We start from the raw sequence: 14,037 nt of genomic DNA, 5'->3' as shown, positions 1-14,037 counted from the left end.
TTAACTATTGTCATTATTCTCAAAAAATTCTGTCTTATTATCTGCTTGTCAGTCGTCTGTGGAGCACTTTAAACTGTATTGACCTGTATGAAAGGTGCTATACAAATAGTTTGATTTGATTTGATTTGATTGGGGGAAATTAGATTGGTTCTTTTGGTTAGGACACGTCAATCCCATGGTGTGTCTAGATTGTTGGCCGGGGGGGTTTGGCCATATATTGTGACCCCCCCCCCAGTATGTATATACTATATATGTTGTATGTGTTATTTGTTTCAATAAATACCATTTATTTTGGGAAAAAAATCCTTAAGCAATCAAAGATTAAAATTGATTGGGTTTTTTTTTTCTCTTAACACTGAATTTATGAGCACATCTGTGGCAGATGTGCTCACAAGACGCCTCAGAATCCTCAGTATAGCAAATGTCAGCTCAGGTGAAGCTATGTTTGACCCATTTTTACATTTACATTTACTCGCTTAGCAAATCTTTTATCCAAAACAACTTAAAAGAGAGTCAGCAATTGGCAGACAAATCAGAATGTGACTAACTCATCATACAGCGCTATACGGTACCATAACCAAGTGTGCATGTCAAGTCGAGTGCAGTCAGTGTAGGTGCCCCTGAGAGCATCAAGAGGTGGAGAATAAGAGGATCAAACTACAAAGTAGATTTACATTGCCATAAATCAGAGAACAGGCAAATTATGCAGTCAAGTGCAAGTGGGAAAGGGTTCAATAGTAGACACCAATGGTAATGGCATGTTAAGTAAGTACGGTCGCAGTAGTAACAGCCGGTGCCAGTTCATATTCATAGTGAAGAGTCACCAGAGACCACTTTAAGGATTAAGGTAGGCCTTGAAGAGGGAAGTGTTAAAGCCTATCTTGAAGGAAGGAAGCAAGTCAGTTGCTCTGATTGAGCCTGGGAATTTGTTCCACCATTGTGGGGCCAGGTGCTCTAGATCTGGTCATTTTAGCTGAGGGGATAGATAGCAGTCTACAAGAGACAGAATGAAGAAGTCGAGCAGGAGTGTACAAGTTAATATGACTTTGCAGGCAAATCAGTGCAATTCCTTGAGCTTCCCGGGATGTCAACAACAACCTGTGAAAAGAATCAGATGCAAAGAATCAAATACTACAGAGTGTATGGTTTACAGTCAAATTTGTTTTTGCTCCTTTTCCAGATTGGATCATGCTCCCCCTCCACATTCCTGAGATCTAGTTCCAGCTCCAGCTCCAGCCCCTGACCAGCTCAAATTTTCCAATCCCGTCACAAGCCCCCAGCTTAGTCCTTATCTGCCTCCGAACTCACAGGGGGTGACTCCCTCTGGAGACCCCCAGACTCCCAGCACGGGACCCTGTCATGTCTCACTGACTGACCCCCCTGATCAGCGAATGACAAGTGTGCATCTGAGGGTGGGGCCCGCCTCAGTCTCGCATGATTGGCTGCTGGATGGAATTAAGGTGAATGGAACACATGCCCAAGGAGCAGGACCCTAACCTATCAGAGGGAGAAGAGAAACGGTGAGTTCCTTCATTAAATCCCACACGCTATTACTGGGCAGTATGGAAATTATTATTACTATTATTATTAGAATAATCATAGGGAATTATGATAAATTATACATGATATCAATATGTATCCTGATATCTGCTGACATATGCAAAAGTGCTATGTTTAAGAATCCAACTGAGATTCATCACATTGAGTTGTTTGGTAATGTAAAGTATAACTTCATCAAAACTAGTTTTCCAAAAATACTCCCTTACCTGTTTCAGACCTTTTTGTGAGAAATTCTAGGTAATAAAATTCTTGTTATCATTAATTATCTCGTTATCATTAATTAGTAGTAGATTAATTGAAACAGCAAATTTGTGGCTCGTGATATAACGGCATCCAAATTTAATGCAGATACAATGCTGTTGAAAGAAGATAATGCGATTGAATTATTACCTAATCCTACCACACCTACTTTCATCAGTCTCAGTTGCTTATGTTCATCTAGTGGAGCGTGACTGAACACACTGTTTATTTATGCCAATTCACACATGGGAAATGCAAGGTACAACTGCAGTTGTCTGTTCTTGACTGCTGAATTGCTCCACTGGAGAAATGTGTGTGTGTGTGTGTGTGTGTGTGTGTGTGTGTGTGTGTGTGTGTGTGTGTGTGTGTGTGTGTGTGTGTGTGTGTGTGTGTGTGAGGCTTGCTCAAAAGAACAGTTGAAAATTGAATGTTTCACCAGTTGGTCACGAGTCTACTCCTCTAACCCTTTTAGGCAACCATTATTTATGCCAAGACAAGTATTAATCATAGAGGTTATGCTGACTTATTTGGGGGGGGGGTGCAGAAGAAGCTTCAATGGGCATGCATTTTTTCCCCAGTTTGATCACTTTATCTTTTTAACTTAAGTCTTTTATGTGGTGTTTTCTCCCTCTTGTTTGTCCTGTTGCCTTTTCATGCCAAGCTGTTGATTCTAGGCCAAGCAAATCCTCCTTGTTGCCCTTAAAAACCGTTTTCCGCCTTTTGCGAGGCTGTCATTATAAATAGCTCATTGTAAGTAGCAGATGTATTCTTTTTTGAAGTGCCTTGGCTTGGTTAGTGTTAGCTAAGGCGAGGGATGGGTACCGAAACCCGGTATCAAATGGCCACCGGTGCTAAATTACTAAAGACCGTAGTATTGATAAGCTGTGGCGTTAATGGTTCCGCTATCGGTCTACTACTACTACTTTCGGCTGCTCCCGTTAGGGGTCGCCACAGCGGATCATCCGTTTCCATTTCTTCCTGTCTTCTGCGTCTTCCTCTGTCACACCAGCCACCTGCATGTCTTCCCTCACCACATCCATAAACCTCCTCTTTGGCCTTCCTCTTCTCCTCTTCCCTGGCAGCTCCATATTCAGCATCCTTCTCCCAATATACTCAGCATCTCTCCTCCACACATGTCCAAGCCATCTCAATCTTGCCTCTCTTGCTTTGTCTCCAAACCGTCCAACCTGAGCGGTCCCTCTAATATAATCGTTCCTAATCCTGTCCTTCTTCGTTACTCCCAGTGAAAATCTTAGCATCTTCAACTCTGCCACCTCCAGCTCCGCCTCCTGTCTTTTCGTCAGTGCCAATGTCTCCAAACCATATAACATAGCTGGTCTCACAACCATCTTGTAAACTTTCCCTTTAACTCTTGCTGGTACCCTTCTGTCGCAAATCACTCCTGACACTCTTCTCCACCCACTCCAACCTGCCTGCACTCTCTTTTTCACCTCTCTACTGCACTCCCCGTTACTTTGGAAAATGGTTCCGCTATCGGTATTGGAGAAATTAAGAAAATTAAATTTCTATTTATATAGGCTACATAAACATTATCTTCAACCTTTTATGTCACCAACTCAGTTTCTAATTTGCAGTAAAATTATTTGTCTATGATGCATTTTCGCGATTCCCAATCCAGAAGAGAGATCTCTCTCTCGGAGCCCGTCATATGTGCGAACCGAGGGACGGGGCCGGCTCTTGTCCTCTCTCTCAGACACGCGCGCGCACACACACACACACACACAGAGCCTGCTCTTAGTGACAATGGTGGAGAATACTAAACGGTCAAAAGTCTGGCGATACTTCACTAGAGTGGATGCTGACAATGCTCATTGCCACAAGTGCAGCAAGTCTCACACACACATAAAACACATACACACACCATCCTCCTTTCTCTCTGAAACTCTCTTCTTTCTGCCTTTCTTTCTGCACAGTATAGTTGTTTTTATTGGGAGGGGGGTTAAATACACAGACCAGTAGGTCTATAATGTCATCCCACCCACCCTCATCCTCTATACATAGACAAACAAACATGCCACCCACACATACACACATGCACCTTTGTATGGTTTTGTTTTTGTTTTGTTTTTTTTGTGTGTGTGTCAGTGATCCTAAGAAGCGGACCGCCCAGCCCCACCCGAGCACATATCAACACAGTTCTGTTTAAGCCCCCTCTAATTAAGGTAAACATAACTTTATTGAAATGGCGCCCCTCTCATGGTACTGCCACAGTAGGTGGACCTCCCAATAGAAGACTAGAGAGGCAACCAGGAAAAGAGCAGTTGTATCCATCGGCCTGTGGTGACCCTTGAAACAGGAGGCACACAGACATTGATCGCGAAAGAATATGTTTAAAGGATTAACTAAATTATACATTATATAAAGTATACATTATACAAAACACTGCATAATAATTTTTGGGAGAAATCTACTCTTGCAGGATATCCCTCAAGATCTGTAAAATAAAAACGCTCCAACCGATAAGTTTGAGAATTTTGACAGATGAAATGTTAAGGTGCCTGTTGTGGTCCTAAAAGTAGCAGCATATAGCTAGATAGATGGACAGATTGACAGGTAGATAGATAGATAAATACATAGATAATCCCCCAGACTACAGGTAGCTATTTTTTTTTACTCATCTGGCTGGTCCTGCGACCTAGATTCCAAAGCGACTTATACAATGTAATTTTGTCGGACAAATACGCTACATTTCAACTAAGGCCACTAGATGGCACTGTTTAACCTTGTGACTCAATTAAAAATACTGTACCCACCATATAAATGCGACTTATACACCAAAGTAACAGATAATATGTTTTGTTTTTTTGTGTTTTTCTCCTCAACGCATTTTTTGCTGAGTGCGACTTATGCTCGGGTGTGACTTGTAGTCCGGGAAATATGATAGATAGATAGATAGATAGATAGATAGATAGATAGATAGATAGATAGATAGATAGATAGATAGATAGATAGATAGATAGATAGATAGATAGATACTTTCCTGGTCTATAAGTCGCTATTTTTTTGTACTCATCTGGCTGGTCCTGCGACTTATATTCCAAAGCAATTTATACAATGCGACTTTGAGTGTTAGAAAAGCGCTATATAAGATTGATTTATTATTATTAATGTAATGTTGTTGGACGAATATACTGCAATTTAACTAAGGCCACTAAATGGCACTGTTTAATCTTGTGACTCAATTGAAAGTGCGGTAGCGCCATATAAATGCGACTTATACGCGGAAGCGACTTTTTTTTTTTCTTCCCTCGCAACAGTGTGTTTTTTGCTGAGTGCGACTTATAGTCCAGGAAATATGGATGGATGGATGGATGGATGGATAGATAGATAGATAGATAGATAGATAGATAGATAGATAGATAGATAGATAGATAGATAGATAGATAGATAGATAGATAGATAGATGGATATGAAGTTAACTGTGTTATGGGGAATGGGACTCTATCTCTGTAGATGTGAGGATCTGCAGTGTAACTTACTTCCATACACACACTTAACCACTATTGACAATGAAAGCATTACATAGCACATGATTTCTGCAAATAGCTCAAGCAGTACAAGCACAAAGTATTCATTATTGTACACACACACACACACACACACACACACACACACACACACACACACACACACACACACACACACACAGAGTCATCGTGATAGTGCTGTTGTCTCCGTAATCCTCATACACGTCTGGCGTGTACTTGGAGGAACTCTGCTCAGTCAGCTGTCTGTCCGTTGTGCATCTTTCTTCATAAAATACAATAAAGGAAGCTCAAGCCCCGGCTTTGAAGTAGGGATTGTGTGAATCTAAGACAGTTAGTCCCGTTATGTGTGCTGTTTTGTTTAACTAAATCAGCTAATAAACTCCAAACATCCCTTAATTCGCCCAAACAACTGCCTGGTTAGACAGCTGCTTGTTAATCGAATTCATTGATTTAATTGAACTAATCACATGGTGTCTTTCCCCGATGCTACCAATTTTGTAAACACAAACACATATTGTAGAGAATAACCAATGTGTTAAGGAAGCTTGTATTAGTGTGTAATGTTGACAGTTTGTTTAGAAAGTGAAGCGAAATAAGGGTAAAACCCTCCAAAAGTTTGATTACTCAAGTATAGATGTGACCCAAAAATGTGTCTGCAGCATTATGAGTTTAAGGTGGAAACCACGCAGCTCTGGCATTTTTCCCTCTCGTCACAGCACTTCTTTAGTTGAAGTGTAACGCCATTAAAAAAGGTTTCCCCGCACAAACAGCTTATTCATGCCTCATTTAGGTATTCTTAAGTGTGTGCTCATGCTCTGATGTCTTCAGTAAGAATGTGTGTGTGTCCGTGCGTGTGCGCGCGCGTGTGTGTGTGTGTGTGTGTGTGTGTGTGTGAGACCATGATCCACTGGCCCCATGGAAAGGGTTGCTGGAATGCAGCATCAAATTCCCCTTCTATCTGCCCCACGCGCTTTATTATCAGCGGTGTAAACAGGACTGAGCCATTTGAGCCTGGTTAGATGCCTCGGCTAACATGTACACCTGTCAGTGGATTAACAACTCTGGAACCTGAGGCACGGACCCAAAGAATGGGTCTAGATGTGTGAGTGGATGCATGGGCGTGTGCGGTTCACTTTACATGGCTTTGTGTGACCGACTACTGCTCTAGGGTGTATTGGTATGTATTCCTGTCTTGATATCTCTCTCTCTCTCTCTCTCTCTCTCTCCCTCTCTCTATTTGTCTCTCTCTCTCTCTCTCTCTCCCGCTCTCTATTTGTCTCTCTCTCTCTCCCTCTCTCTATTTGTCTCTCTCTCTCTCTCTCTCTCTCCCCCAATGTGTGTGTGTGTGTGTGTGTGTGTGCGCGCGCGTGCGTCTTGTGAAGGCGACTACTGCCATGCATTTAGCTGTACTGGTAGTGCACATGTGCATGTGATGCACACATGTAGCCACGTGTGTTTTTTATGTCGAGTGCCGGCTAAATTAAGCCCCTGTGCACTTCAGGGATAATTAAAGGTGTGAGAAATTAAATCCTCCTGACTCCGATTGGCCTGGTTAGTAATCACGATGGTTGCGATTGGTCGCTTTGACAGGAAAGTGGATTTAATTAACCCCCCTCAGCCTGTTTTTTTTCCTCTTTGAACTGATACCACAGTTATTTGTTTGCAGGCGGTGAAGAGAACCCAGTGAGAAGATCATTTTCATCCTTTTTAATCAATGTGCCACATTTCCTTATCTCATCAGCGTCTCATCATTCCTCGACACCAGCTATTACGTTCGGCACATAGACTTGGTAGACGATCGAGCCTGGATTTACTTAAAGGGCGGATACCATGTTTTCCCAATGTTCATTCAAAACTCTTGTCTCCATCAAGAAAATATTTGCACGAGTGTGTTACTTGTAACCATGATGATGACGGCGATGATGTTGAGGATAGCTTTCTGTTGTATGTTGCTTAGCTCAGACCCTGCATCAACACCTCACACCGATTGTGTGCCTATTGCGTCGGCCAGCCTTGTGTTTTCATGTATTCTCGTCTCCACTTGAGGCAACAACAAAAAAAGAAAAAAGCAGAAAGCTAAACTTGAAGTCCTGCTACAGCACACCAAGATGAGCAGGAGTGCACGCTTAACACTAGAACGACCAAGATGGTCATTATGACCGTTCTGGATTTTCAAAGTTTAATAACTTTGTGAAAGAAAGAAAAAAAAGATACAGACCCGCCGCTCCCTGACTGGTCCTAAAATTGCATATATTTGCATTAAATTTAGTTTTAGATGCATTGCATAAAAAAAAGTTACCCAAAACGACCATGAGCGGTCAAAATGTCCGCTTGTAATTTGCGTGTGATCGTGCGCGTCATGTCACTATTTATGACGTGTGTTTGTTGCATCATTTCCTTCACAGAGTTCATTGTTCTGTCCTAGAAACACACTAGCGTTCTCCAGTGCAGAGAAAGAGTCTAAATTTCCACACATCCATTATCCAAACCTCTTATCCTGCTCTCAGGGTCGCGGAGATGCTGGCCATCACAGGGCCAAAAATAGTGAATATAAAATAGTGTTATAGTTGTTAAAATATTCATTTTGGTGTCAGTCGTTTCCTAAATCCAACATGATGCATACTTCTGAGCTCCAAGGACACTGGGATGTAGGATCATTTAACATCATTCTCGTTAGTCTTCTGTTTCTCTTGAGCCCTGTGTGGTGCTTGTTTTGTATCTTTTGCCTATCAAACGTCATCAGTGTTATCTGTTGTACACTGTACATATGTCATGTTATTTGTTTATTGAGAGCTTTTAAAGGATGGATAGGTCCCTCTGGGTATTCTTTTTTGGGGGGGGGGTTATGTTTGCATCACCCCTCCATTTGCATCACTACGGCTGATGTAAGGCTTTTTGCGCTGTATTGCATTCACAATAGTAAATGTTTGCATCACGGCGGCGGGTGGTTTGATAAATGCAGGGCAGTCCCGCTCTCTGTGTTTCTGAAGGGCTATCGGAAAGGCTCGACTTTCCTCCTATGCCGACGGCTGAGAGATTCCAGTCAAACAGGCCAGAGAGGTGGTTCATTTATTCATGCAGAGGTTTGCCAAGATCTCTCCCGGCAACAATCCTGTTGATATCTGTAACTGCGAACTTAATTACCGCAAACGGTTTTTGATCGTTAAATTCCTTATCAAATCACATGCACTCGTTGATAAGGCGGAGAAAATGGGCATGGTGAATCTCGTATTCAGTGAGAGAAACCGAGCCGTAGTGTGCAGCTTCCCTCGTGCTCCACCCCCCCCCCCCCCCCATCATTTCATTGTGAGAAGAGGTATGCTGTGCTCATTTCAATCCCACATTCAACACATAGATAAGCCGCTTTGCCCGGCTGTAACAGGTGAGATCGATGGCAGCATCGCTTCCTGCTGTCATGGAGAGATATATTTCTTAAGCCCGACTCTCGGACCGACTCGGCAAGAGAGACGGTTCGCTGTCACGCCATTGGCGGCACGCGGGCCCGCACGATAATGCAGCCTTGCGATAACGCGTAGGAACCGATGTGTCGTGTAATAAAGTGCAACTTGTCAACACGCCCTGTTCCATGAGAAAATCAAATCCACGGGCCTAGCACAGATCCATGTCCTCAAACACACAATGGCCCTGTTGCCTTTCTACCCAAGACATAAACATCCTTCCCGGCCTCCCCTGTATTTTCTTTACTGCTGATTTTCTCTTACTCGCCGGCAGTCTCGGTGTCTCCATTTTAATCAGATTCTCTGTCCTCCTGAGCTTTGCTATGTGGACAGCATGACTGAGGTCTCTGTGGGGGTAAACAACGTTTGGGCCCATATTGCTTTTCCTTGCCCTTTTTACTTGAGGATATCCTGTCAGGGGGCCAGGCTATAGGCGTTAGCTCTATAACCTCCTGCTGGGATTTTTTGCACACTCTGTGGTCAGATATACATTGTTTACTGGAAGGGAAGAGTCAGGTAAATTGTGACTGTTTGTCTACTAGTACTGTGAATGTGATTTGATTGGCTTTAAATGATTGAAAAGCTGATGAACACACTGCAACATAGAGGATATTAGTATATGTTGTGTGTGTGTGTGTGTGTGTGTGTGTGTGTGTGTGTGTGTGTGTGTGTGTGTGTGTGTGTGTGTGTGTGTGTGTGTAATCGCTCTCATTTCTTTACTCCCTTATTTCAAGGTGTTTGATCGGGTCCGTTGTACTGAAAACAACTTGCTGCAGGCCAGTAAGAACGGTGCTCTTATTTGTTGGTATCAGGGAACAATATGAAGGCTGCTGTTGTTTGCAGGTGCTAACTGTTTCTCTGTGTCAAGGAGTGGCCTCTTGTGGCTGATTTGTGTGATTTGAATGCTGAAAATGCTGCATCTGTTCACAGCCAAGGGTATTATTGCATGTGCACGCGCATGTGTGTGTGTGTGCTTTTTTTGTTTGTGGATTTTACACCTGTTTGTGTATTCATTACGCTGCACTTGTGCTGATCAATACCGTCCACCGAAGCCCTGTATACTTCCCTAGTGCCCTCGTTTTGGCACATGATAAGTCCCCCGATCAGACTCAGCAACATTCTCAACAGCCCCGAGGTTTTTCAGACGAGCCCTTGCGTCAAAATTATGACATTGCTTGGTGAAATGGAAGCAGCAGCTGGTTCCTGCATAGGAAAACAGGCACCTTTAAGCAGCCCTGCTCCAATGCTGCCTACAGGCAGGACTTTTCCATCCATTATCCAAACCGCTTATCCTGCGCAGGGTCGTGGGGATGCTGGAGCCTACCCCAGCAGTCATTGGGCGGCAGGCGGGGAAACACCTCGGACAGTTCGCCAGTCCATCTCAGGGCCGACACATTCACACCTCAGGGACAATTTAGTATGGCGGATTCACCTGACCTACATGTCTTTGGACTGTGGGAGGAAACCGGAGCACCCGGAGGAACCCCACACAGACACGGGGAGAACATGCAAAGTCAACACAGAGGACAACCTGGGACGACCCCCAAGGTTGGACTACCCCCAAGGTTGGACTACCCAGGGGCTCGAACCCAGGACCTTCCTGCTGTGAGGCGACTGCGCTAACCACTGCAACACCATGCCGCCCTAATATTTCAACATAATTTTTAAAACTATTCGATTATCATTATCGTTCAATTATCATTTCTACCAACTATTTAGCCGATGCATTGATAAGCACACCCTGAATCCGGGGAAGGGGCGACTTAGTGTGATCGACTGGTGTCCTGTGTGCAAGGAATGATGAGCTTCACATGAAGTTGAGGAGGTTGATGGTGTCACTGGCAGTGATCTTTTATTCTTTGTTACAGCATGTTTTTATCTCATTGTTCTTTTATGCTCTCATGGCTTTGCATCCCAGTGGACCAGGGTGAGTGTAGTGCAGATGTCTCAGCCGTGACCTGAATTTATTTTTTCTCCTTTGAATATCAATCAATTTTTCCCACGTTTTTTTTTTCGTCTCCCTAGCGACCTATGAACACCTCAGTAGCACGTTTGAAACCCTGATGCAATGGAAGGCTTTCACCACAACATGAAATCTTTGCTGTGTGGGAAAAAAAAAAAGTGACTACTCTCACAAAATGATTGACGGCACAAAATCAGAGCAGATGACTTTTCAAAAGGAAAAAGGATAGCCTAAGTTCTCAGTGAACAAAACCACACCAGCCTGAATCACATGCATTTTTTGACCTTGATCTCTTAGATGATATCAAATGATGTTGTGGTTCTGTGAACATACAGTCCATTATACACTGAACCAAAATATAAACGCAACTTTTGTTTTTGCTCCAATTTTTCATGAGTTGAGATCCAAGACTTTTTCTGTGTACACAAAAGGCCTATTTCTCTCAAATTTTGTTCACAAATTTGTTTAAATCTGTGTCAGTGAGCACTTCTCCTTTGCCGAGATAATCCATCCACCTGACAGGTGTGGCATATCAAGATGCTGATTAGACCGCATGATTATTGCACAGGTGTACCTTAGGCTGGTCACAATAAAAGGCCACTCTAAAATGTGCAGTTTTATCACACAGCACAATGCCACAGATGTCGCAAGTTCTGAGGGAGCGTGCAATTGGCATGCTGACTGCAGGAATGTCCACCAGAGCTGTTGCCCGTGAATTGAATGTTCATTTCTCTCCCATAAGCCGTCTCCAAAGTCGTTTCCGAGAATTTGGCAGTACATCCAACTGGCCTCACAACCGCAGACCACGTGTAACCATGCCAGCCCAGGACCTCCACATCCATCATCTTCACCTGCAAGATCGTCTGAGACCAGCCACCCGGACAGCTGATGCAACAGTTGGTTCGCATAACCAAAGAATTTCTGCACAGACTGTCAGAAACCGTCTCAGGGAAGCTCATCTGCATGCTCGTCATCCTCACCGGGGTCTTGATCTGACTGCAGTTCGCCGTCGTAACCGACTTGAGTGGGCAAATGCTCACCTTCGATGATGTTTGGCACTCTGGAGAAGTGTTCTCTTCATGGATGAATCCCAGTTTTCACAGTACCAAGCAGATGGCAGACAGTGTGTATGGCATCATGTGGGTGAGCAGTTTGCTGATGTCAACATTGTGAATAGAGTGGCCCATGGTGGCGGTGGGGTTATGGTATGGGCAGGCATATGCTATGGACAGTGAACACAGGTGCATTTTATTGATGGCATTTTGAATGCACAGAGATTCCGTGATGAGATCCCGAGGCCCATTGTTGTGCCATTCATCCACCACCATCACCTCATGTTGCAGTATGATAATGCATGGCCCCATATTGCAAGGATCTGTACACAATTCCTGGAAGCTGAAAACATCCCAGTTCTTGCGTGGCCTGCATATTCACCGGACATGTCACCCGTTGAGCATGTTTGTGATGCTCTGGATCGGCGTATACAACAGCGTGTTCCAGTTCCTGCCAATATCCAGCAACTTCGCATAGCCACGGAAGAGGAGTGGACCAACATTCCACAGGCCACAATCAACAACCTCATCAGCTCTATATGAAGGACATGTGTTGCACTGCGTGAGGCAAATGGTGGTCACACCAGATACTGACTGGTTTTCTGACCCCCTGCATATCTGTGAAATCCATAGTTCAGTACCAAATAAATGTCTCTTTTCCAGATAAAACTGCACATTTAGAGTGGCCTTATATTGTGAGCAGCCTAAGGCACACCTGTGCAATAATCATGCGGTCTAATCAGCATCTTGATATGCCACACCTGCCAGGTGGATGGATTATCTCGGCAAAGAAGTGCTCACTAACACAGCTTTAAACAAATTTGTGAACAAAATTTGAGAGAAATAGGCCTTTTGTGTACACAGAAAAAGTCTTACATCTTTGATTTCAGCTCATGAAAAATTGGAGCAAAAACAAAAGTTTTGCATTTATATTTTAGTTCAGATGTCAGCGTAAATAGTTTTATACATGGTGGGAAATAAATAAATAGTGTAACTAAAGTTAATTGTTTATGGAAATCCATGTTTGTAGAAAATTGCTTTTTAGGAGGTTTTCTGCGGAGTTTTTCCTTATCTGAACCAGGAGTCTTAGGATAGGGGGTGCTGTAACTTGCCATTTATTCTGCTTGATCTGTTGGATAATGTAAAGTGATTGTAAAGCCCTCTGAAATGAAACTGTGATATAGGGTTATACAAGTAAATTTGACTTTGAATTATACTTTTGGAGCTCGTTGAATGGCAGACGAGAAAAACTTCTCTGATTATCATAAAATTGAACAGCTGAATACAAGACAAGTTCTTCCAGTGAACAAACCCTTACGAATGGATTCCATTTTCCTGAGACACTCTCATTGCCGTGCTATCAGGCTGTCGATGACCCTACTAAATGGCCAGACCTCTATGGTTGGAGATATATCAGAATGTATTGGTGAAGCCATGCATTTATACAAATAGAAAATTAAAGACTTACAGTTGGTATGGATGCCTAAAATTATGGCATGATTTCATTGAAAGTTTATGTTTTGGGAAGAAAAGTACAGCTAAGCCATTACGAAGGCCATAAGAACATGATGTACAAGACAAGAACAATTGCATTATGCTTCATCTGAAGGCCTAAATGTTAAAGATTGTTTAACACTAATAGGCTCCGCTAAGATTTTTTTTTTTCAAATAGGAAGTGGTAAAAATTAAGCTAATTGCATTTCATTTTATGTTCTGGAGCCTCATTAGCGCAACACAAGAGGTTTCCCTTCAATCTTGTTCATTTCTACGGTTTGTTTTGCAACCACTTCAGTGTTATGAGGCACTTGTGACGTGATCTAAAAATAAGTCTTTACCACTGAGGCCCCTGAGAGTCACATTCAAGAGCACCAAAAACCAGCACACCAAGTGCAAGCCGGAACCATTGTTCACTACAACCTCCTGAGCCCTCTTGTTTGAAATTCCATTTTGCAAATAATGATGCTGCAGCAACAGGTACACCTGCTGCTGAAATTACTACAGTATTCCTTACTGGGTTGCATTTCACCAACACAAGGCCTAGTGATTCAGTCTAAAATGTTTTGTAGATATGTATATTGAAAGTCCACTTTAAATAAGATGGACCTAGAGGCTGCATGTGGAGGTTTGGCCTATAGTGTTAGATGATAGTAATAATAATACACTTTATTTATAGAGTGCTTTTAAGAGTACTCAAAGACACTTTACATAAGTTAAAATGAACATAAAAGTAACACACAAAAAACATTAAACACACA

General features: G+C 42.9%; 1 protein-coding gene across 2 annotated transcripts in view; it reads left to right on the top strand.

Moving 5' to 3' along the window:
• The first annotated feature begins 1,455 nt into the window (after positions 1-1,455).
• The window catches only part of LOC130127011 (thyroid hormone receptor alpha), a 53,303-nt gene continuing 40,721 nt past the window's right edge, over positions 1,456-14,037 (top strand). The window contains exon 1 of one of the 2 annotated variants that reach the window (XM_056296557.1): positions 1,456-1,520. In XM_056296557.1, coding sequence (XP_056152532.1) covers positions 1,465-1,520 — 56 coding nt within the window. In that variant the 5' untranslated portion in view covers positions 1,456-1,464. The remainder of the gene's footprint in view (positions 1,521-14,037) is intronic. The other variant, XM_056296556.1, reaches the window with a different exon arrangement.

The sequence above is a fragment of the Lampris incognitus genome, chromosome 17 (assembly GCF_029633865.1).
Source record: "Lampris incognitus isolate fLamInc1 chromosome 17, fLamInc1.hap2, whole genome shotgun sequence".
Lineage (NCBI taxonomy): Eukaryota > Metazoa > Chordata > Actinopteri > Lampriformes > Lampridae > Lampris > Lampris incognitus.
This window is presented reverse-complemented; position numbering and strand designations above follow the sequence as displayed.